The sequence below is a fragment of the Dermacentor silvarum genome, chromosome 7 (genome assembly GCF_013339745.2).
Source record: "Dermacentor silvarum isolate Dsil-2018 chromosome 7, BIME_Dsil_1.4, whole genome shotgun sequence".
Taxonomy (NCBI): domain Eukaryota; kingdom Metazoa; phylum Arthropoda; class Arachnida; order Ixodida; family Ixodidae; genus Dermacentor; species Dermacentor silvarum.
In genome coordinates this window covers 126,847,073-126,872,568 of record NC_051160.1, presented here as the reverse complement: position 1 = coordinate 126,872,568, position 25,496 = coordinate 126,847,073, and the positions used below count along the sequence as shown (strand labels likewise).

The window sequence follows — 25,496 nt, the reverse complement described above, 5'->3', positions numbered from 1 at the left end:
CAAAATTCACCCTTGACACATACAGGCAGTACCCACCTTCATGTGCTTCCTTCGGATGACAGATTTCCGTCTTCAGGGTACACGACACTTGCTCACATGTTGTAGATATCAGAGCAAGATGTATGTTAACAGCACTACGTGTATGCCATAACTAGAGTCAAACTTCAAAAATGAAATTGTAGACTCAAAAGAATGACCCAAACGGTATGTTGTTCGTAACCGTTTTCTGGGAAATGGTTCTTTTGAAACGCTTTAGAGCTCCGTTAGAAACCCCCCATAACGTTGTTTTGAATGACGGTATTTTAGCGGGCTTTGAAGAGAGCCCGCGAAATATAAAATCATGCTCTCAATGGGCTCTTCCACACTGGAATGGCAGTGCTCACGATCGTGTTAAGAAAAAAGACGAAGCCGGCATGCCCGTTCATTGTGAAAGAAAAAAGGCATTGAACGTCGGCCATCGCACCGTTGCCGTGAAGAAAGAACTCCGCAAGAGCACTAAATAATAACCAATAGGGCGGCGCTGAACCTGCCATCGGAAATCTGTTACTAAAAGCCGCTGAGCAAAGCTCATGGGGGACAGGAAATCCAGCGTCAGTTTTCAGAACCATTTCTTTAGTTTTGCGCACGTTGATAACGTTCCAAAACTTCTTAGGATTGGTTGTGAGCAGATGGTGGTACTGTACGTTTCAGAAGAAGAAGTAATTATTGGCTGAGAGGATGGCAATTTTATATTATGATTCGATAGCTACGTAGGCAGCTTTTGCTTTGGTTTCCCCAGACAGCTTGAAGCGTGGAAAATGCGTTTTTTCTTATTAAGAAGCCGTTTTACACACAATTTAAACCGAGGAGCCCGATTGCATGGAGGTAATAGGAGAGTCGGAATATATATTTTAAATTAGTGTTTCAACCTTGTTTTTGAAAAGGAGCCAGTTTTCTGCGATAGGCTTTTCCCAGAACTGTGGAAAAAAGAAATCGGCAAAACTTTCTAACTCGTTATTGATCGAGGAAAAATCTGCTGTACTGTAGTCACGAGTTTTCTTACAGTATTTTGGACGCTGGGGCGAGCGTAACGGGATTGCAAAATGAATCACGGAATGATCGCTTAAACCAGGTATAATTGATAATGAAGAAATTGAATGAGGAGATGTGGTGAAGACGAGCTCAAGGATGTTGGCAGAAATTGCAGTGACACGGGTAGGCTCTTCAACAAACTGGGTGAGGCCAAAGGTCGAACATATATCAAGAAAGGTTGAACATTGGGATGAGGATAGAGTCACTGATGGTAAGTCAACAGCCCAGTCAATGCCGGGAAATTGAAATCACCGAGCACGAATATCGGTGCTGCTGGACATTCAACCACGATTTTATTAAGACAGTGAAACAGTTCATTGCAAAATGTGGATGTACTGTCGGGTGGCCGCTAGCAAGCGGCAAATATCACGACTTTGTTATTTTTGTGAATACAACAGCACAATCTGCGAAGGCGCGTGTATGTCAAAACAGGTGATATCAGATGAAACAGCGATCAAGGTCCCAGCGCCACATCGTCATATTCGGTCATTTCTATAAATATTGTAAGCCTTACTGCACGCGCAAAGTTCCGATTTTTCAATTTTATCTGAAAGCCAGGTCTCGACTAAAACAAAAATATCTGCGTTACACGTGTCGATCAGCGCAGACAGGGCATCGCACTCATTCATGATGGAGCGGATGTTAGTGAACAGCACACAGTAATCGTTGTCATGCTTATTCTGTACGGCCGCGTGATGCTAACTCGAAGCAGGGCATTGTGTATTAGCAGGGAAATTTATTGCGCTGCTGCCTACATTACCGCTGGCAGTAGCTATACTGTTCTGCTGAAGTTCATAAGCAGTATCGGTTTGAGAGCAATACACGTAGCACGTTTTGTTGATGAACAATTTGTTGTACCTGAGATGATACAATTGACCGGAGGACTTCCCAAATGCAATTGACTTATTCCTAGTCATTCTACTTGCCCGGCAGAAGTCTTCTTGAATAGACACCCCGGATCCTTTCAGTTTCTTCTTTTGTGTTATTATGTTTTTCTTTACTTCAAATGATGCCAGTTTCACTACCACTGGTCGACATTTGTTATTTACAATGGCACCTAAGCGATGCGCACGCTGAATTCCCTCTTCGGGTAATCAGCCTTTTGCATTGCGCTGTGGCGCCACCTTAGCGGACTCCGCGAGAAACAAAATGTACGGCGTCGTGGCGCCCTGGCATGCAGAGAGGCACGCTTCATGAAGCGAGCTGAAATGATTTCGTGTATTTGTCAGTGGCTCTAATTTTCGCTTTGTGTGACTGGATGTTTCCTGGGCAGTACACCGAGGCCGGCAACGACTCCAGCGCGACTTACAACCGCAAGTCGTCGAAATATGATGAAGGGCTTTCGTGCAGCTGCACCGACAACACAAGTCACCGTGCGATGTGCCTCTGAACGAATACATCGCACCGTAACGCGATTGCCACAGCATCTACGCTTTTATTCCTATTTAGTAGTAGTCAATATGAATCCAAACATGCTTCGGAAGTTGAAATGCACGAACATGAGTACTCGCCGGCCGCTCACATATAGTTCGAGCTGTGGTCGATACCGCTCAGCGAAGGTTAACCGTATATCGCAGCAACCGAGTTCGTGCATTTGCCACTGTTAGACCTGCGCTGAATGTCCGCCAATTGGATAATAAAAACTGCTTTTACAGCTAAGTTTTGACCGTAGCTCTGTAAAGCAGAGTATTTATGCAACACAAGAACGGCGGATTTGTTTACATCGGAAGGTGTCCTGTCACCGCTCGCTACAAGTACTGTAGAAACCGTGCACCGCTGACAAAAAATAATGATGAAATTCCCAAACATATATGAACACTTCTCATGCGCGTATGAAAATCGTTGTATCACACTGAGATGAGAAAGCGTGAGCGTCGGGGGCACTTAAAAACAGTGACTAAGTGGTCATGTCGGCGTTTTGGGGAGGGCGGTTATTGCTGATATTGAAAGTTGGTCCTCACTTTTCGTGTTCTTCATCAGCCATACAGTTTGTGTGTTCGATAGCATATTGCTAGAGTAAATTCTGCGCACATAAGTTGTCATTTAGACAGCGCGTACATACGTATATAGCTATCAAGCGAAAATACCAATGCCGGCGGTACTCGCGGGGCAACGAGCGATGTTGTTTACGCTGCAGTATTGAAAGAACCATCACTTTTTGCCTGTTTGGCATAAAAGGCAAACTGTGTTTCTCGGTAACTAATAAATTTTTCAGCATAACAATACACACAGTACACCAATCTCCGTAGTTGCACTTTGTTATGGAAGCGCCGGCGAGTGCGACCGATCGGCAGCCTTCGATCAAGAACGGAGATGTACCGCGTTGTTAACACTGGGCCGTGTCGCCGCTTCCCACTTTCTGTGTGTGCAGGCGTGGATCCAGGGGGGATGTCCGGATGTCCTGACCCCCCCCCCCCCTCAGATTTCTGCATCGCCCCCTCGCTGACAGGGGAATGGCCCTGTCCCCCCCAAAAAAAGTATCGCCACCAGCATTCTTCAAAATTATTTTTCGCGAGTACCAGTGGTATGAGCCATGTAGAGGTAAAGCTAGCTCGCTCACAAGCTTAGTTTTATTCCGTAGGGGTGTGGTGTCGCGAAGTTGCCGTAGTTATTTTTTCTCATGAACACTTTGGACCTCCTGGCGCCGGCCGTGCCTTACTCTTCCCATCGGTGGCGTCGAATGAACGAGGGGACGTGCCTTTTGCCAAGCACGCAGATGTCCGCGCCAGCGCCTTCGCAACATATCAACTCAGTTCCCGATTGGGGTGTCATCGGTTGCCTCATTGGCTGTCATCGGTTCCGCGACCAACCTGCTTAATGAAAGAGATCTCTCGATGAAGTGTTCATATATAAATAATAACAACTAACAGCTAAACTAAGAACTTCGCATAGGCAACTTTTTTTAAACTGTAGCACTCAGTGTGATCACTGGTTTTGGCACGTAAAACCCCAGAAAGAAGTGTGATCACAGTTACACGTTCACATTATCCAGTACGAGCACAGTACGGTTCGTACGCTACAAGTTTTTCATTGTAACTTCGCAGTTTTATTGCCGTACATTAAGCATAGGAGGCTCAAAGCCGTCGGATCCGTTTATCTGAGCGGCCGTTCTCGCGGAGCGGGGCGAAGCCTCGAGCAGCGGCTGCGAAGTGGGGGAGCGTGACGTCAGCGGCCAACGCCAGCGCGCGGGCGTCGGCCGCTAACCACGCGTGGTTAGAGAAACGGGAGCAGATGCGCGCCTTGTGTAAAAGGATGACGTCGTGTGGGAAGCAAAACATATAGACGCTGGCTCGCGCTCTCGGCTACTAGGCCACATCGTTTTTGTAGGTGGCGTCGTGAGTCTTCTTCATACGCGGTGATTCGCATATCGTAAACAACCAGCGTAGTGGTTGCCGCGTTGGAGCTCCAAAGCAAACGAAGGTGTCTCAGCCGAACACAAAGAATCTTCTTAAGGAAATCAAGATGTCCCAACAGAACTCCAAAGATGGACCCGTGCTTACGCATTTATAAGAAACCTGCGACAGATCATCCCAAATTTTATTTTAAGAAACAATACAGGCTAGATATACCGGGTGTTCAAAATTAAGCTTTATGGTGTTCTTAAAATTAGGCACTGGGAGGCACGTAAAGACCACCTGGGCAAATAAGTTATGTGGCCAGGGGGACACAAAGTGAGATAATAATTATTGCTGTCAGCAGCCGAATATTACCTAAAATTGAATAATTAACTATTTATCGACTGCAGTAAGTGTGTATGTTTGTATTGAAAAGTTAGAGGCAGCCGTGTTTCTACACAGTTTCACTTGATAGAATTCTTCTAGCATGTCTATTCTCCAAGATATCCAACTCCAAATTTTAATTGTCGTTCGCATGATTACGCATGCAAGAGAGTGAGGATTGGCGCAAAGCTCCTCCATGATGTGACGCGGCTGTTGGGTGCGGCGTTTAGTCTGACAGCGCAGCGGAGGCATTGGCAAAGATAATAACTGTCCCCCTTCCCCTGACGGATGGCGAAATAAAAGAAATCGAAGAACCCGTAACCGCTGTCGTAACACGCGACCGCGCAGCCTGTAAAGCTGGCGGCACCTGCCATGCCGAGATAATGGCGCGAGCGGAGAAGCCGGAGGGCAATGCGCGTGCGTGATGGTGACTAGACGACCGGGCATGGTCATTTCCTGGGCTACGCAAATAAAGTGACTGCTGATTTCCAAGTATTGTAAGGTTTATTGAAATCAAAAGCAACAACTACGCCATCAACAACAGAAACCTTTTTAGCTATGCTAACGAATATTTCATATATACTGCCGTTTTAAGTTTGATGTTGTCATGCACGAATTTCATGACAACACTTCACCCATCAGGATGTCAATGCCCTAAATACGTTCAAAATTCCTCCCTTCCACAGCAACGCAAAGCATAAACCACTCCCGCGTCGATTCCATAACTCTTCGCAGTACGACAATAGAAATTTGGAGTCGGATATCTCGGAGCACGAACACGCTAGAATAATTCTTCCGACCGATACTGTGTGGAAACACTACTGTCTCTAAGTTTTCAATACAAATATACCCACTTACTGCAGTCGACAAAAAATAATTGTTCAACTTAAGTGACTTCGGCTGCTCACAGCGATAATTATCCTCTCACTTTGTGCCCACCTGGCCACATAAGTTATTTGCCCAGGTGGTCTTTGCGTGCCTCCCAGTGCCTAATTTTAAGAAAACCATAAATCTTAGTTTTGAACACCCTGTATTATCAGGCACAGCCGCCAAGCACATGGCTGTATTGGGTAACGTCCTTTTCCTTTATGCTCGGAGAAACCGATACCTGGCTTCGCTATAGGGCTTCTTCATCTTTCTGGGGTTTTACGTGCCAAAACCAGTTCTGATTATGAGGCACGCCGTAGTGGAAGGCTCCGGATTAATTCTGCCAACCTGGTGTTCTTAAACGTGCACTACAACGCAAGCACACGGACGTTTTTGCATTTCGCCTCCATCGAAATGCCGCCGCCGCGGCCGGGATTCGATCCCGCGATCTCGTGCTCAGCAGCGCAACACCTCAGCTGACTGAGCCACCACGGCGGGCTACAGGTGTTGCTCTAGCCGTATAAAACGCGGGTTTATCGTGAGCAGAAACGGTGCATTTCGGTAAATGAGAAAGGCTACTATCATCATCATCATCATCATCATTGACAGAAGCTGATCCCCCCCTCAGAAAAAACCGGGATCCGCCACTGTGTGTGTGCATCGTACTATGCTAAGAGTGGTTCACTACAAGTCGGTATGGCCCGGACTGAACAATGAAAGCAATTTTCTTCGTCGTACTTGCTTATCCCATAGTTAGGGTCCTCCGATATTAGACGAACTCGTATGCTATGTTTGCCTAATGAAGCTGCGCTGAACGAGATCGACACCGCCTCAAACTAAATGATGTGGACGGCTGCGAAGGGCTCGAAATTGTGCATTTCAGCTTAAGAAGTACGTTTCGACTCAATTTGAGCGTGAAGAAATACACACATCAACGCAGTTGCTTCGACATTCGCGTTGTCGGTGCGATGTTCTCGCTCGGCGGCGGATCGCAAAGGGATCGGCACACTGGTTGTGTCGGCGTCGTTGGCACGAAGGCCTGTCATGCTACGACGACTTACTGTCGTCGGCCGCATCGTCGGTCGCGCCTTCGTCATACTAGTGTTACAATATATGTCTCCCACTGACAGTCTGCCAAGTAGTCGCTGCCGAATGTTGGCATCGCCGTCAGGTCAAGTTCATATATCGACATCGGTGTCGTGTCAGCCTATATATTGTGAGGTACCGCACGTTAACTGAATATCGCAGTGAACAGCTGAAATATCTACTGAAACACAACGCAAATACCACGTCGTCGGCACTGCTGCGCCGACAATATACGAGTTCGCGTTTTCGTCGACAATGCTTGCATCCTGCCCGGGCTATTGCATTGGCGCGCGTCGTCTGCTGCACGAACCATGATACCACCGACGCCGTACAAAACGTTTCCAGCGATCTCCGCTAGAGTACAGCACAGGCGCACTCGGAACATGGAAAAGGCGGATTGCAGCGCGAAAAATTGCACAAGAATTGAACGAACTTTTTATTTGTGTTTCCGTCCAAGTTTCAGAGGTACTGTAGGCGATACCATTAAAAATCAAGTAATCTCTCCTTGACTTATCCTCGAAATCGTCAAGACTAGATTGAATCGATGCATTCTCACTTTTAATCATTTTGGTAATGATGCCTCGAATATCAGCAGATTCCTGCGGAGTTTCGAGTGCAGCAACTGTCTTCTCTACGGACGCTAATCTGGCATTCAAGCTTGTAACACGCTCCTCAAGTAATTTTTGGTTGGCTTTCACTTCATTAAGAGTTGAGATTAGCTCAGTATGGCGCACATTAATTTCAGTATCAAGAGAGTTAATGGCCTCGAGAACCAGGTTACTGCTACAACTGGGATCAGGGCCAGGTTAAGCTGAATGTCTCCGGGCATCACAAGCAACTTTGTAACATGTACACAGTGGGTAAATAAACACCACAAAATGTCCGGGCATGGGACGAGCAGCGAAGCGGGATTGCTCATTCTGTCTCTTAACGTTTCTCCTAATATTTTTTGTTGTATTGCAATTTTCGCGGTCCCTAACTTGTTCTCGAGCTTCTTTGTTAGCCTAGAAGTTTCTGCCCCAAATGTTTTTGTTCAAAGCTGCCTTGCGCAGCTATATCAATATATAGTTATCTGGTATTTGTGAAATTAACCAGCTCGTTTGTGCAGCTTGGAAGCGCCGGCAATCGATACACAAAAAGAGCTCGCACGTGTTGGTTTGGTGGGACTGCTGCAGTTAGCGTCTAATAACTTAATATCACAGTCATTTCAAGTAATAATACAAAATAAACAAAATAAAAAGCGTGTGTGCTGCGAAGCGTCACGTCTACCAGATATGCAATACGTGCATTCAATATATGAGGATAATGAATTATCATTGCATATCACACCAGTAACGTGGTGTGAACCTTCCGCGCAGGCTTATACAAGGTGCTACACCTACAAATTTAGCTAGTTCCGCTTGTTCCTTTGCTATCCACTGAGTATATCGACATAGCTTAGGCGCTTACATGTAGAAGGCATGTGCAGTATAGCCAGCACACAGAGGCGGTGCGCGTTTTGCCGACATTCTCACCTGCAACAGCGCTGTGGAAGCTGTTAATAGGACAACAATAAAGCGTAAGTGGCGTCACCAGAATGTTCCCTATACCGAAGAGAGTGGGAAAGATCCGCACGTCCGTTAATTGATACCGACTCTCTCTAAGGTACACCAAATTGCGGCTCGCTGTTGGCAGAGTCGCATTATAGGCATGTACCGAAATAACCACTCAGCTATTGCTTTCACAAAACGTTTTATATTCTTTGCCTTCCTCAACGTATGCGAAAGGGCGGACTTGCTATAAGTAAGAGCAGGTCCAGCAATACTAAAGTAATGTCACGGCAATGTTTGCATCGTCTGCATTACTTCTTACTTTCACGTGGTATCTACGGCGGCGAGTTTCTAAGTACCTGCATGTGCGCATTCATGTTTTTTCTTTGCTTGCTTGCTCTTCAGATGTATAATTCTTATTACAGAGCTTGTCTCAAGGTGTCAACCGTAGAAAACATTCTGAACCAACATGAAGGCTACAATCAAGGATGGCATTGTGTACTCCCCGCACCCGAAGGTTGACATCCCACTGTGCTCTGTCTACACAGCAATGAAAGAATTCATCACAACGTCTCCTGATCAACTTGCACTGGTGAGACACTTAAGTCATTTCATGTTTCGTACAATTAGAAATGTATATGGTATGCTGTTTAGACCTAGAAAGAGGAATCCATGTTTTGTGGAGTCCTGTGCACTGTTCAAGTTTTCCACCAACACGAGCTTTTGTATTGTTGTAATGGGCAACTGAACAAAACGCAGTAGGCCTTGTCCTACCTATTCAAATGCACAGATGTCAAAAATTTAAATGCCTCCTTTACGAAACCGTGGGGCCGAATTGCATGTAATGCGTGATGTGACTGCGCATCAGTTCTGAACTATTGACTAGCCATCACAAGGCTAGGTTACGCACAATAATGCATAAATTTTCGAGAAATAGGAAGGCGTAGGGAGTGCATTGGCCACCGCGGTCGGTCATTTGCCGAGCAACTACTTGAAAAGTCAATAAAAATGCTTTACTAGAAATCTCAGCTTCCTCCCACCACAAAATTTGGCGCGTTTCTCGCCGCTTCCAACGCGACGAGTGATACAATAATTATGAACCTCCATGACATACACAGCAAGAAGCCAATACCTAATCGAGAAGGCCCCAATTAACCCTTCTCTAGCGTCGGCTGACCATATGTCAAACCTGCATATATATTACTCGGGACAGTATTTCTAATTTTATTCCGACTTCAGCTGCATTTCTACTCACCTATTACCCTTTCTGCTACTCTAAAAGACGATTGGTTAACTTTTATAGGCATTATGTATCCGACCCAACTACAGTTCCTCTCCTTAATCTTATCCAGATTTATCACCTACACTGTTTCGCCCCATAGCCCACACCACCTGTTGCCGTTATCCGAAACTTAAGCCTATCATTGACGTCGCTCGTTTCGTGGCTCTTAATTTCTTTCATGTGCTTCAAGTTTAGCACGCAGCTCATGTGCTTAGGTACTTAGCTTTAGCCTATACTCCATAGTTAGGACCGATTCTGTATAGTTTTTTCATGTAATATCATATGCTTCAGGTTGACGACTAGGGAATGCCTAGTCGTGACTTAATCCCCCCACCCTTTTTTTTTACTGTAGAGTTTTTTTTCCTTGGTCAGGGTCCCCTATAACTAATTGACCGACATAAATCTGCTGTCAGACATGTCCTAGAGGTTCCCTACCCATCACGAACTCCTCTTTCCTTGGCCGGCTATTGAGCATCATTGTTACCCACATTCACAAGCGTTACGTGATGACACCAGCTAAGGAGCAAGAAATACCTGATGATTTGTTGCCAGACAAGAGTCACTGTCTCCTTCGCAGGTGGACGAGAAGTTGCGCCTCACACGTGGCGAGTTCTTTTCCCGCATGCGGAGTTACGCGGCGGGCTTCCAGGCGCAGGGCATCCGGCTGGGCGACCGCGTCTGCGTGCATCTAGACAACAGTGTCGAGAACATGGTTGTTCTTTTCAGCATCACCTTCACGGGGGCCTCGGTGCTGCTATCGAATCCTGTGTTGAACGAAAGTGAGTGGCTCCCATGCACTGCTTTGCATTAACTCCCTGAGCCGTGCTCCCTCAAGGGCTGCAGAAGATAGCGCCAACCTTTCCCTTTCCCTCAAGAACCACTTATCATCATTAACTCCCTGCCCTAAGCGCTGCCCCTAAAAAGAGCTGACAGTAGCAGAGTTTTGTTGATGTTTGGTCAGCTGAAGTATTGAATGTTTTGTGGTAAACATGAAACCGGAAATGATGAAATCACAGAAAGAGAAGCCACTGCACGCAGAAGTTTTCCATGTCACCTGCTGTGTTGTACCACTTCAGCTATGGTGAAGGCAGTGCCCCCTAAAGTTTGTATTTTAGTTCTTATTCTTAGCTGGTAATGCGTACTTAACATGACCGACAGAGAGCCTACGACGGTCTCCGTTATGGATCTGCAGCGCTGCTGCGAATTAATTCGCTCCTCGCATCTCTGTGAGGATTCCTGATGGTGTTTTTGAATATATTAATATATTGGTGCGGGGAGCACATATTTTACGGCTGAAGGAAAAGAAGAAGGTGACGCGAACTAAAGGAAGACGAAGACTCTAGCCGTTGCCTTAATGCCATATACATCAGTTGTAAATATACATTTTTTACACTCGTCGGCCTGCTTTCATCCTGCAACATTTTGGTGGAGGTGCGGGGTAGCAAGCTGGTGTTCTGTAGAATAGGAGCGGAGCAGATTGCCGACGACCTTCGATAGAAAGTAGCGGCCGCGATCCGTGAGCAACTGGCGAGGAGCGCCGTGGTGCAGGATGACGTCGTATAGTAACAAGTCGGCGACATCTGTAGCGCAGCTGGTTGGCATTGTTCGTGCAATGGCATATCTCGTGGCATAACCTGTCGCTGCAGCAATCCATTTGTTTCCTTTATTGCAAATTGGAAAGGGGCCAAGGAGGTCGAGGCCCACACGGAAGAAGGGCTCTGTAGGGATATCAATTGGTTGAAGCAAACCAGCAGGAGGCATAGCAGGCGTCTTCCGGCGCTGACACAGGTCGCAAGAAGCGACATAACGGCGCACAGAGCCATAAATGCCGGACCAGAAGAAGTCGAGCCGCAGGCAGTGGTAAGTACCAGTGATGCCCAGATGTCCAGCAGTAGGAGAGTCGTGAAGTTGCCGGAGCACGGCCAGTCGAAGGTACTTTGGAACGACTAGGAGGAGCTCCGGGCCATCAGATCGAATTCTACGACGGTATAAAGTTCCAGCGTGCACGGTGAACATCCGGAGGGACGGGTCATTGGGCGAGCGACTTAGGCGTTCCATAAGTGTTCGAAGAACAGGATTTTGGCGTTGCTCTTTGCCAATATCCAGAAAGCCGAAGAGGGACAGAATACTGATGTCCGAGTCTGCACCGGTATTGTCCGGTTCAGGCAGTCGTCCAGGACAGGCAGTCAGCGTCTTTATGAAGGCGGCCCTGACTTGTACATAATAGAAAATGTATATTCTTGTAGACGCAATGCCTAACGTGCAAGTCGTCCAGTTGGGTCGTCTAAAGGGATACGGACACAAAATCTGAATATTTTACGGAAATGCTGAAAATGAATCCTCAGTGTGTGATTACACCGAAAATAAGTAGTCACTTAGCTCATTTTTGAGCCGATGACTTTATTTTTGGCGTTTTTGTGAGCGCGTACCTCGCCGCCCGACCCGCGGGAGTTAGAAGACGTGACGTCACGGCACCCTAGTCGGATAGCCAGCCGGCCGGCCGCGGTCATTCGAAGTGCGCCGACGCCACCATCGTGAGCATGGATTCGAGTTCTGGTGCGTCTACCAGCGATGAGTACACGTCTGAAGACGAGGACCATTCCAACTTGGCAAGAAATACTACCGCTTACTGTTACGAGCCTTCCGCGTCACGTGACGAAGAAGAGCAGGCGGCCGTGGAAGCGTCGGTCAGGTTTGCGCGTACCCTAGCGCGAAGATTTCGCTCTGCACCAGACACTTATGCAAGAATGATTGGTCATTTCCTTTTGCAAATTTTCGGCACTGGCGTAATCTTGTTGCTGCCGATGATTTACACCAACAGGGAAATAGAACACACTTGGTTATTGCAATATTAGCTGTTTTTGTATGTTTGAGCTCTGCGCCACCAGGTGGCAGCATCATACAGGCCGCTCACGTTTACGGTTCCGCCCCAACGCCCCAACGCCTGCGTTTACCCGATTATTGGACAAGCTAAAGCTCTCTAATAGGCATGTATCCAAAGTTTACACACCTTCTCGTCTCTGGGAAACGTGTGCGACGGCGTGTCACGACCGACGATGCTGTTATAACAGCAATGTCTGGGTATTTCCTTCCGCCACGACGAACGCGTCAATACCGAGCGACGACCGCGGGAAGCTTTATGTAAGACGCACCACCTGCGTGGAGCGCCGACGGGGATAGTGTTTCAGACGGACCATGTGCGAAGGTCGCCGAAAGGGGTTAAACAAACGCTGCAAGGGACCGACACCCCTGGAAATACTGCGACAATTTGGCCGCGGGCGGGCGTTATGACATCAAATTGCAGCTTCTGCCGGCGGCCGCTTGGAGGTAAGATGCAACAGAAAATCGCAAAAAAAGATGTTTCTCGTTTTTTTTTTTCAAAAGCAGCTTGTTGTATTCGTCATTTTCAACAGTTCAACTTTTTTTCCGACGCAAAAAACCACCCGCCAACTTTTGTGTCCTTATCCTTTTAAAGAGGAGAGTCAGAAGACGGCCTGATGATCGGTTACGGCGCAGAAGCTCCGACCGAAAAGGTACGGTCTAAATTTCGCGACCGCCCATACGAGCGCGAGACATTCCCTCTTAGTAATAGAGTATTTCGCTGGGGCGTGAAAAGAAGGCGGCTGGCGTAAGCGATGGCACGGTCTTGGCCCTTTTGATGCTGAGCGAGGACAGCGCCGATGCCATGACCACTTGCTTCAGTTCGTACTTCAGTGGGCGCAGAAGGGTCAAAGTGTGACAGAATGTGGGAAGTTGTAAGCCGCCCAAACAGGGTAGAGAAGCCTTTCTCCTGCAGTGGTCCCCAAGAGAAAGCGATATTGTTCTCAAGAAGGTCAGTGAGAGGGCGAGCGACGTCGGCAAACTTTTTCACAAATCGCCGGAAACAAGAGCATAAGCACAGAAAGCTACGGACATCGTTTGTTGAATAGGGTACAGGAAAATTTCGCACGGCGTGAACTTTCTGTGGGTCAGGTTGGATTCCGGAGGCGTATGCCAGATGGCCGAGCACGGTAATTTCACGGCGACCGAAATGACCCTTGGAGGAATTTAGCTGAAGGCCAGCCCTGCGAAACACGGAGAGTATGGTCGTGAGGCGCCGCAGGTGGCTCTCAAAGTTCGGCGAAAACACAATGACATCGTCGAGGTAACATAGGCAGGTAGACCACTTCAAGCCGCGTAGGAGAGAGTCCATCATGCGCTCGAATGTAGCTGGCGCATTGTATAATCCAAAGGGCATGACTCTAAATTGGTACAGACCGTCCGGTGTTACGTCCCTTGGCATTTTAAATTGGTACAGACTGTCCCTTGCCCGTCTCTGGACGCCTTTACATCGCGTCGGCTTGTCGAAAAAACTAGTTTCCCCTTATTCTGGTCCGTACCATATCTACGTCAACTTTCCGTCAGCCTTCAGTGCCTCCCAACGTCACCAGCGATGTTGTTCGCGTCTCCAGACTCAAGCCCTATGTCCCCGCAATAAGTGAGCCTCTATAACATGCACCGGGACGGAGCTAACCCTACCGGGAGGGTGATGTTATGGTAAAGGAAAAGAAGAAGGTGACACGAACTAGACGCAGACGAAGACTCTGGCCGTTGCCTGAACGCCATATAGATCAGTTCTAAATATACATTATTTTAATCTCGTAGGCCTGCTTTCATACTGCAACAATATATACATAGTATATATTTACAAGGGAAGGCGTACAACGCTCAATAAGTGGTAGTGCTAGCGTGCGCACACCAGTCCACCCCACCGTCGTCGTCTTCATCGTTCAAGCACCGGCCACAGGATCGCCGTTAGTGACATTACCCGCCGGCTACAGAAGCACCGTCCCGGTGCAATTACGGCTCGGGTCGAGGTTGGCACCGTTTAAGGCACGAGCTCCGGCACAGGCCACTGCCCTTCACCGCGTGCTGGTTGCCTACCAGGATATCTGACTTTGGCGACCGTCCTTTGAGCCAGATTTCCGTCGTCACCCATCGCATTCATACCGGTGATGCGAGTCCCTTTCAACGAATGCCTTACCGTGTGTCAGCTCCGGAGCGTGCTGTCATGCAACAGGATCGCCGTCCCTGACAATATTGCTGCATTTCTAGTTTTCCGTCCTGGAGAGTCCATAATTGGTCTGCGACGAATAGCGGTGTGGCTGGGGCAACGGCGACCGACGGCGCTGACGGGACGGTGAGCGAGCCGGACGACTGTCTCTCTTACGGGACGTGATTCGACAGCATGGAGCTCCACACTAACTGCTCAGTGACCGTGGTCGGACATTCGTTTCTAAAGTCATCGCCTACATCCTGCAGTCCTGCTCAACCAGGCACAAGCTGACTACGTCTGACCATCCAATGACTAATGGTCTCACAGAACGTCTGAATCCAACCTTGACAGACATGCTTGCAAAGTATGTCACATCCGACCATACTGATTTGGACCTTGCCCTGCCCTATGTCACATTTGCGTAAAATTCTTCGCGTCACGGCACTGCCGATTATTCCCCGTTCTTTCTGCTGTTCGGCAGAGAACCCACATTGCCACTAGACACATCCCTTCCATCCGTCGCAGCAGAGACCAGCGAATGTGCACTTGACGCCATCACCAGGGCAGCCCAAGCACGCGAAATTGCCCGCGCTCGCCTGCTGTCCTCCCAAGAGAACCAATGGCGTTTGCATTGTACGATCGACACCACAGAGATGTTCACGTTTCGCCTGGATCTTTAGTACTCCTGTGGTCCCCGACTCGTCACGTTGGCGTGTCCGAAAACTCCTTTCTCTGTACACAGGTCCATATCGAGTGTTGCGTGCCGTGACTCCGATTACGTATGAAATCGTTCGAGTCAGTACCAGTGCCTCATCTGACCCGAATTCCACTGACGTTGTGCATGTCGCACACCTCAAACCGTATTACTCCCCTGTTACCACCGATATTTAGAGGCAACGGGACGTTGTTTCTGCCGCCGGGAATAATGATACATGCATATTGCTTGTTTCTTGTGGACGATGCGCGCGGTCGCCCCGATGAAGAATACGAACTGCTCCTTGCTCTCGAGCTGTCGGGTGAACTGGCCAGCGCTGCAGTTGTCTTGTGTAAATGTACTTCTTAAATAGTCTCCAGTGCTTAATCCTTCGTTCGCGTAACAATATCACAATGTTTCTTGGATTGCTTGTTGCGCTCCCGTTATGTGTATGCATCTCATTTCGATTATTTCGAATAACTACTCCCGCTTATTGCTGTTGCATAATTTTATTGTTTATTTTTTCCGTCTTTTAGACGAGCTTCTCTTTCAAGTCGACCATGGGGATGCAACTCACATCTTGACGAGTCCACAACACGCAGCTAAGGTTACTGCAGTTAAGGACAAAACGAAAGTTAAGGTATTCCATTATCCGCCACTTTATAGCCGTACAGCGTGTGTACCGATTGCATTGTAATAAATATGATTGAAATCGGTGCAGAAAGGAAGAAGAGGGGTCCCCCGAGGTAATACAAAACGTTACAGTCGTAAAGCTCGTGAATTCAAAGCCAAGAAATTCGGCGCCATAAAAGACATACACCCATGACTTCGAAAAATGGCAAGTGCCATTTTTCTTCTGAACAGGCGGTGCTATCAGGGTTCGGGGCGGTGTTCAGCAATTTTCTTGTGTAGGCGTTACCATGCTACCACATGGGCACTGTATGGCAGTATGGCAGCGCATACACATGCAAAAAAAAACAAAGAAAATGATGGATTCTCATGTAGCCGCGATATTTATGTTGCAGTAAGAGTGTTCCACATAAAGGTAATTAACTCTGCGAGCTTAAATAGGCAGCGGGCCTCTCTGTCTCTTTTGCAGTGCCACAATTTTACACTTTCGATGTTTTCAGGCGTACTTTATTTATGGCAAAAGTCTGTAAAACGACAGCGACGTTGCTTTTTTTTTTTTTTTTTTGTTTTAATCTGCAACCGCCGTGGTGGCGTATTGACAGTGGTGTTACGCGGTCGCGGCGTCCGCATTTCGATGGGGGCGAAAAGCAGAAACGCTCGTGTAGCATACATTGGGTGCACGTGAAAGCACCCCAGGTAGTCGAAATTAAGCTGTAGTTTCCCAATAAGGTGGGCCTCGTAATCACATCGTGCTGGCGCGTAAAGCCGCAGAATTTATTTTCTTTTCTCTAGATTTCTTTGTCGTCTATGAACAAAAGAGGCGCAAGCTACTTGCCTGACTAATCATGGTGCACAACGTAACTCTCCATACCAGCCGCGAAAATCACCACCTTTGCGAAAATTGACTACAGCGGCCGGCAATGAGCATGCATTCTAGATCACAATAAAGTGCTAAATACTCTGATGTAGGCGCTATCATGGTTCTTGAGGCATCGTGAAGACTCATAATGGGCTACCAACGAGTACATTCTGTATGATTCATGTGATTCACCGGGCACTTTTAAAGTAAGGAATCATGACTGCATAACGACGCTTTCTTCGCGTTTTTCAATGCTGCATGGTTTAGTACCTTGTATTCATCAAGTATTTGGATTAACTAGAGCTATGTCCAGCAGAGTTGACAGAGTGTGTCCGTCACGTGTTCCCGGATGTGTTCCTGATTCTGTACAGAGTTTGTCTGTTACAATTTACAGGGTTTGTTTATAATCGGCGAGCCTGTTCCTGGCTTTGTGTCCGTGTCTGATTTCACGGAATTGAACGAAGACGACTTCAAGGAAGTGCCCATTGCAGACCCTAAGCAGACCACTCTCGCTGTGTTCTACTCATCCGGTACGACGGGCGACGCCAAAGGAATGGAGATATCTCACTACAGTCTCGTCGCCAACCTATACATGACCAAGTGCGGACCTTTCATACATTCAACTTAAGCGCGTATTTGGGCATGTATTAAGGAAGTCGTAAGCATATGGGACACGGCGATGCATGTTCACCGCTTTCTGTGCATTCTGAAATCTGCAACTATGGCCTGAGGATAGCCCTGTTTAGTATTATGATGCTTCAAGAGGAATCATTACATGGGGAGCTTCTATCGAAATACATGGGAAATAGGAAATCATTTTTTCTCGGCGACCATTGCACCAATTTGGATGCGGTCGTCGCATTTTGAACAATATTTTAAACTGTGGTATCTATGTTAAACATTTTTAATAAATATTGTCGAAAATTATTAAATTTAGAAAAACTCACGCATCAGAATTACTACTCTGTAACTCTGCAGTAAAACTAATATCACAATTATGTAAACTGCACCTGGTAGTGCATCTAAACCCTTCAGTCAGGCATTATGATCGACTGCCGATACATAAGTGAAGCATACATAATTTTATGCCATGGTGCTTGAGACTCTCCTGAAAGCAAGTCGAGGTGGTAGAATGAGAGTTTGGGCATTATACGATCAGTCATCATAATTGCAGCCTAACTCATTATCTGAATATTGTAAAGTAAGTCATGCTATGTTTCTTCATAAAAACGATTGAATCGCCCGTTTGAATTGCATGCACACGTTATTTACTGGCGACAAGCATTTCAGGAAAGAAAAACAGATATTTCGAGATTGCCACCGACTTTCTCCACGTTAAATGTCACGTAAAACACGGTAGTGCCTTCACCAAAGCGATACTCTGTAGCGATACATATAACTTAGACGTAATATGGAAGTAATTTAGGTTAGCAGAATGTTCAATTTAACCTAAGCTTAATTTTTTTACTCTATTCCTTGCTACCGCTGCAGGGAAATGGCACAAATAGGTCGCGTCCACAAATGTGACGCGGGGACTTAAGGGGCTAAAGCAGACAAACTTTATGCAATATACATCGCTGCGAGACAGCACGAATTTTTCAGTAAGACTTTCGCAAGGCCGTCATAAACATTTTAACAATTTCACGTAAGCTGTCAACTCATATATTACAATTGTCAAATTTATGACATGCAAATTGATTTATAATACATTACGCAGAAATATACCACCAAGCTGTGAGTAGGAACTCCTGCAAAACACTCGTAAACGTTTGAGCAACTTCGCGTAAACTGTCAACTCATGTATCAAATTTGACAGTTTTAGGTGCTCTAGCAGATGAGTTTACTGAAGTCGCGATGTTTTTTCTTCATATATAAGGCTTTGTAAACTTTGTATGCTTACTTTGTTTTAGCCTGCCAAATTTCGGCTATTTCTAATAATCGAAGTATAAATCAAAATTATCCTTCCTAGAGTTGCTAGAGTTTATCTTCTCTCAGAAATCGAACAAGCTTTTCGGAAATCGCTCCAGTGCTTCTCTCATTAAATTATTTCTGCCTCTTACGCGTATTTCTAAGGGAAACCGCAGTTGGCCCCGTGCTAAAATTTCCTCTTAGGCATATTCAGCATGGTAATGCATCTTCACCGCTGTCCGTCCATTCTGAAAGCTCTGCAACTTTAGCCTGAGAACAGTCACCTTTAGGGTAAAGCTGAGAAGTAGATGTTATGGTGCATCTGCTATTCGCTCGTTGCTCTAACACCTCAAAAAACCTACAGGGCTGAAAGCGGGTGCTTGTGTGCCTAAAGTACTGCTACACAACAAAATTTGTTCGAAATAACCTACAGAGAGAGAGAGAGAAAAACGTGGTGGGAAAGGCAGGGAGGTTAACCCGAAAAGATTCTGGTTTTACACTGTGCCAAGCACCTACCGTTCCTTCAAAGTCGCTCTGGTCTACAAAAACAGAAGTGGTATAAATATTTCGCAGTAATGGAAATAAATGCGCATCTCCGTAACGGTTTTATATTCTTTGTAGTCCGGACAAAAAGGCGACATACCTTGTAGCTCATCCTCACCGACAATGGACGGCGCCTAGCAGTAATAAGAAAGGCATGCACGGAAGCGAATACAAACGAAGTGGTTCGCCTGTTTAATTCGATTTTTATATGCGTAAGTTTTTATGCCTACCCAATGAGGAAACCTGTCCTTTCGTTCCGTAAGACGACTGCTTTCAAGATAGGGGCCCGCAGCAGCGAGCGAACTGACCTTCGTGCTGGTTCTTGCTTCAACGCGAACTAAGCGGCAAGTACACAGCACACACGAAGCTGTCCGCAAGCGGCGCACTCTGTCCCCCAGAAGATCGCTCCCGAGGTAGGGCCTGCGTGGCCGCGCCATACAAAGCCGCCGCTAGAGTACGGCTGGTCACGGCTGATAATGGTTCGACGCGGATTACTAAAGCTCTTAAGAGTGATAAACGCTTACAGTGGTCGGAACGTCATCAGCGCATCTGGTGCCACCACCTGTAGTAGTTTGGTTGCCTCATCAGTTCACCTTGCGCCACCGTCCGCAGCATTTGGTGTGGCTGCAGCGCTGTCGTTTATACTGGTCGAATCAAGTTTCATAACACTGATAATGACACCGAGCTGCGTAGAGATGAGCAAGTGACACAATGATTACGCATACTCCAACAACTCTCAAAAGAACTGCAGCAGAACTGATAGTTGGGCGAGTTGGTACGAATTCATATTGAAATCTTTTTGCGCACACAATCGACACGGACACAGTGAAGGGGGGACACTTCACTGTGTCCGTGTCGATTGTGTGCGCAAAAATGTTTCAATATGAACTCTCAAAAAAGTTGCTGCGCGAATTTTTTTGTGTGCCAGCACAAATCGTTCGTGTGCAGCTGCTGTTTCAAATGTTTGTTTTTATGCGCGAAAATAGTTCCTGTGTTATGTAAGACGCCGTATTCTATCACTTATCCTAATTCTAACCATGCAGTTTTCAGTAGTCAGTGTTGAAATCGAGCGCAGAGCAATAGAGCCACAATAGTCAATAAAGCCAGCGATGAAAGATCAGCCTCCTCTTCTAACTGCCCTTTCAGGGTCCTGGTTAACTATGAACCCGGAGATGTCCTCCTCGCCTGGTATCCCATAACGTATGCATCCGGTTTCATGTTCATACCAGCGGCGGCCTACGCCGGAGCCACATGCGTCATTGTACACCCCGGATTGACGTTTGACCAGTTCGTCTATTACGTCACAAAATACAACGTAAGTTTTGTTGAAAGTCAATGTTCTCATTACTACACGCACACGTTAGAAAAAAATGCTTATCACCAATGAAAGCTTATTGGGCGAGCTGAAACAATGTTTCTAGCTAGCTACTCAGCGTTGGGTGAAGGGAAAGTATATGAAGCTCAGAAAATCACAACCATCGAGATCATGGGAGACGAGTGTAAAGCAAAGATGTGTAAGAAAAATTCAGGAAATAAACTGAAAGCACTTAATGCAGTGGTACTGTTTGTCAGAAAGGCACAACAGCCTTAGAAATTTGACAAGCACAGCATTTCGGTCACGTACCAAAAGAAGACATTCAATATTTCACCGCTGGTCAGTGCATGCCACGGGCGCCGTCATTGACGATCATTGACGCTAGTACAGCGCGGGAGCATACAAAGTGCGTGTTCAATAGTCTCTATCAAAACGCTGTATTCTAAGTACGGGCTGTCCGCAAGACCATCTTACACGGAAATAGCATCAAGTGAATACGACGTCCAATTTCAGTTTATGTAGAAGGCCTACCAGGCTGCTTTGAACGTTCGATGGTGTACGGAATTGAAAATCAGGATCAAGCATCTATAGCCAGCGATGACGCGTTTTTCTGGTCAACTCCGATAACTAATTGCGTCCACGTGGACGATGTGATATTACATAGTCTTAGCATCGGATTACAAAACTGGGCTCGAAGTAGAGGGACTGATCACGGCTGACTTTGCCTCCGTCACGGCGAGTTACCTTTAAAAAGTACCGCACCGCCGGAGAACTCGTTTAAATGCTAAATTGTGCCCATTTCACAACACATCAATTTCGTCACAATGTAATCATCAGGTCCTCGTCTAGAGAGAGAGAGAGAGAAACAGAAGAAAGGGGAAAGGCAGGGAGGTTAACCACAGGGGAAGGTCGGGTTTGCTACCCAATGCTGGGGAGAGAGGGGAGGGGGAGGTAAATTGAGAGGAAAGTAGAAATGGAGAAAGAAAGGGAGCACAGATGCACAATCACAGTCGGTCACTGTCACCGCATGCAATCACTGCACAACACAGTGGCACTTGTAGCACTCTAAGCATCAGTTGAGGCTACAGCCGCTTGTCCAATTCTGTAGTCTTTAAAAAAAACTGCAACAGAGCTTTCGTCGCGCTCCGCTGCCATGTCTTGTTATGTCATCGTCTGAGCACACCAAGCACAGTCTACAAACTGTAGTGCTGATTTATTGGCACAAGGACAGGCCCCAAAGTGGCTCCAGTGAGATCAAATGATCGGCTTCATGGATGGTACCAACCTCCGCCAACGTGCACGTTGAGATGTGCTCACGTTTGACGCTTGCAGCAGCATATATACATGGAGAACTGGTCGGTCAGCGTAGAAATGCACTGTAGAGGCATATTCTACAAATGTCTGTCATATCACGAATCGCTTAAGGGCACAGGATGCCATTAAATTTATTCATTGTGAATTCCAGGAAATAAAAGACGCACCAGCGGTTTTAAGATTAAGCATCCTGACGTGTTTCAACTGTGACTGGGAAAAACTTGTAAGGATAAAGTGTTCGTTATGAGCAATGGCTCCCGATAAAACGATGTCTGTATGTGTACCAAGGGACGTTTTCAATGTTACAGGGTAATATTAGACCCATCTAACGTTCATCAACGATGTTAAGTCTCACATGTGTCCCTCTTTCCCCTGGCGTAACCACAAAGGACGCTCACCGTGAACGTGTTGCATTAGCAAATTAGACCTATGTATAGTCAGAATGAGTGACGGTGGCCCGAATTCGGAAACACTCTTAGGGTACAATTATTCTTAAAAGAAAATTCAAGGCATTCCTGATGCCGGACATACTACAGGGATTTAGTCGCGCCTCCGCAAGCACCCAAGTAGGCAGCGCGTGAAAGCGTGTGTCTGAGCGAAGCGGCTGCCCACGAAGCAGAAATAGTTGAGGGACGTAAAAGTTCAGAAGTGGATCCCTCACCGGCACGCGCTGGAGCCCGTCGCGTGCTGATGAGCGCCGCCATAGGCCAGCTTCACAAACTGCTGTAGCCAACTCACACTCCTTCCTTCGTTCAGACGATTCTAGAACAATGCGCTCTCGTGATCGCACGGTAATTCGGACCGTCTATGGTCCTTTAACGTGCACCTAATGCACAGTACATTGGCATTTTTGCATTTTGCCCCCATCGAAATGCGGACGTCGCAGCTGGGATTTTATACCGCGACATTGTACTAAGCAGCGCAATGCAAAAGCTACTAGGCAACCACATGGAACAGCAAAGAAACAAAGTCCCAAAGTTCGTTAGCGTGCATGGTATGGCTTGAGACGCGCTGACGTGGGCGACTTCAGGTGGTGCGTGGCGCCGCTGCGATTGATTGCATCATGCCGTGAGGCACGACCTCGCAGTCCAGTGCCCCATTACATCGAAGGATCTTGTATGGCCCGAAGTAATCTTGTACTAGCTTTTCACTCAGTCGACGCCAGCTTATTGGGGTCCAAACCTGAACACGGTCGCCGGGCTGGTCTCGGTATTTTGCTGGTTCTTAGTGAGCAGGCGGGCGAGCTGTCGGGCTTCTTCCGCACACTCAATATAGGGGGTGACATCGCTATTGTTTTCATCGCTGACGTGCGAGCATGGCGTCGAGATTCCTCGTCGGGTTCCTTCCGTAAACCAGCTCGAACGGCGTCATCTGCGTTTTTTTTTTGCACTGCCTTGTATTAAGCGAAGGTTACGTACGGAAAGATAGCATTCCACGTCTTACGTTCGATGATATCATTCATTTGTGGGTGTTAGGAGGTTGTCCTCCGTTGATTTGTCGGACCTTACTTGAGGCTAGCTTGAATAGCTACACCGTAAAGTACATTCTTCTGTCGGCGATGAGGACTTCTGAAGCACCCTTTCATTGCAGGATGTTCTCAACAAAGTATTGAGTCACTTCGGCTGCGCTACGCTGGGACAGCGCTTTCGTTTCGGGAGGGTAAGGTGGTTGGTAGCCACGACGATCCATTTATTTTTAAAAACTGACGTCGGAAAGCGCGCCGATAAGTTCATCCAGATCTGCTGAAAAGGTTGCCTAGTTGCCTCGATTGCCTGTAGCATTCCCGCTGGCCTTGTCGGCGTAGTCTTGCGGCGGAGGCAGTCTCGGTAAATTTTTATGTAATGGATGACGTCAGCGTTCAGGCGTGTCCAGTAAAATGTCGGCTGAATCTGCGACGGCGTACGGGTGAAGCCCTTTTTCGTTGAGGATGGCGCGGACAGCGGAGAATTTTTCCTTTACGAGGGCATCATTTATCAATAAAAACTAAGACAGTACCTATTTAGCCTATATACCTTAGGGGAAAAGTCGGTCTTCCATTCCAAAAACTCCACAAAGCTTCTTAGCCTCGGGTCTGCTCGCTTCTCTGCAGTGAAGCTGTCGGCTCTTACGATGACTCAGGAAGAGTCATCGTCTTGTGCGTGTTGCAGAGGCAGGTCAATGAGTGCGTGGAAAAGGCAGCCAGTAAGTATCAGAGCGTTTTCGTCGTAAAGCATAGATTAGGGTGAGATCAAACTCTTGTAGTCTTAGGCTCCACTGTGCCAAACGGCCTGAAGAGTGCTTTATGTTTGCCAGCGAGCACAAAGCGTGATGGTGGCCTATGACTTTCAAGGTTCTGCCGAACAGGTAACGACGAAATTTCACTGTAGCCCAAATAATGCCAAGGCGCCCTTTTGCCGTTGAGGGATATTTCGATTCTGCTTTCGACAGCGAAATGCTAGCGAAAGCAATGGCCCTTTATACTCCGCCTTTTCTCTGATCAAGCACTGCTCCAAGCACTACGCAACTTGCGCCGGTATTAATTTCGGTATCAGCGTCTTCGTCGAAGTGTGCGAGCACCGGTAGCCCCTGCAGGCTTCGTTTCAGTTATTTAAGTACTTCGACCTGCGGCAATTTAACATGCAATTTGAATTGCATGTCGGCTTTTGTGAGATGAGTCAATGGCTCTATTATAAGAGAAATGCCCTTGACGAAGTGCCTGCAATACTAACAGAAGTCAAGAACTCTGAGTGCTCCCTTCTTGTTGGCAGGCTGCGGAACGTTCGCGATGACAGCTGTCTTCTGTGGATCAGGACTGACTCCAGACTTGCTGATGACCTGCAGTAGGGTTTCCACTTCGGATTGTTGATTTTCCCTGCGCGCAAACAACATGGACAAAAGAGGGAACACGTATTACACACACGAAACGCAAGCCATCTACAGTTTATTGCGAGACGAACGCGACCATATTTATACCTTGCCACAGGCAGTACAGCGCATGACACCAGGGGCGGAACCACACCGACACAAAAATGTCAACACGCGCGTGACGTGCTATTCAAATACGCTATCTCCTTAGCTGATAAGGTGATAGAGGCCATGCTAATGCACTTATCTTTTAAAGTTGTGATGCAGAGGGCCTCAATAATGAGGCGTGTCATCTCGTTGTTCTACTTTTCAATCATCATGCACTCTTTTAACCTTGGTCGGCAGCCGCATTCATCACAATGAAGCACCATCCACTCTCCCGTCTTGTTATTGTCTATGGCCCTTCTATGCTCACGGAGCCGGTCGTTGATGCAACGGCTCCTTTGTCCGACATAAAAACGCTTACATGATAAAGGTATCTTATATACTACACCTACACTGCATTTCACCGATTCGTTTTTGTTTTGGTGGTTCTTGCCACATGCTTTCTTTTCGTTCCTGTTCGGGTTAGCCATTTTGCAAATTTTCCCAAGCTTATTCGGCGCGGAAAACACGACTAGAACGTTAGCTTTTTGGCCGATCTTCTTAATGTTGTGCGACACATTGTGAACGTATGGGATTACAGTGAACTTTCTTTTTTCTTTCTCCATCTCTTGGGAGGTGGGGACCACGGTGGAGCCAGATGCCCTAATATTCTTAAGTTGCTTCTCCGCTACGGACACTAACAGGTGCCTCGGGTA

At 47.0% G+C, this 25,496-nt stretch overlaps 1 protein-coding gene across 1 annotated transcript in view; it reads left to right on the top strand.

Annotated features, from left to right (window-relative positions):
* The window catches only part of LOC119459158 (probable 4-coumarate--CoA ligase 2), a 52,656-nt gene that overhangs the window by 4,941 nt on the left and 22,219 nt on the right, over positions 1-25,496 (top strand). Inside the window, exons 2-6 of the mRNA XM_049671200.1 lie at positions 8,698-8,864; positions 10,132-10,333; positions 15,820-15,923; positions 17,167-17,372; positions 20,370-20,538. Of these exons, the coding sequence (XP_049527157.1) occupies positions 8,742-8,864; positions 10,132-10,333; positions 15,820-15,923; positions 17,167-17,372; positions 20,370-20,538 (804 nt within the window). The 5' untranslated portion in view covers positions 8,698-8,741. The remainder of the gene's footprint in view (positions 1-8,697; positions 8,865-10,131; positions 10,334-15,819; positions 15,924-17,166; positions 17,373-20,369; positions 20,539-25,496) is intronic.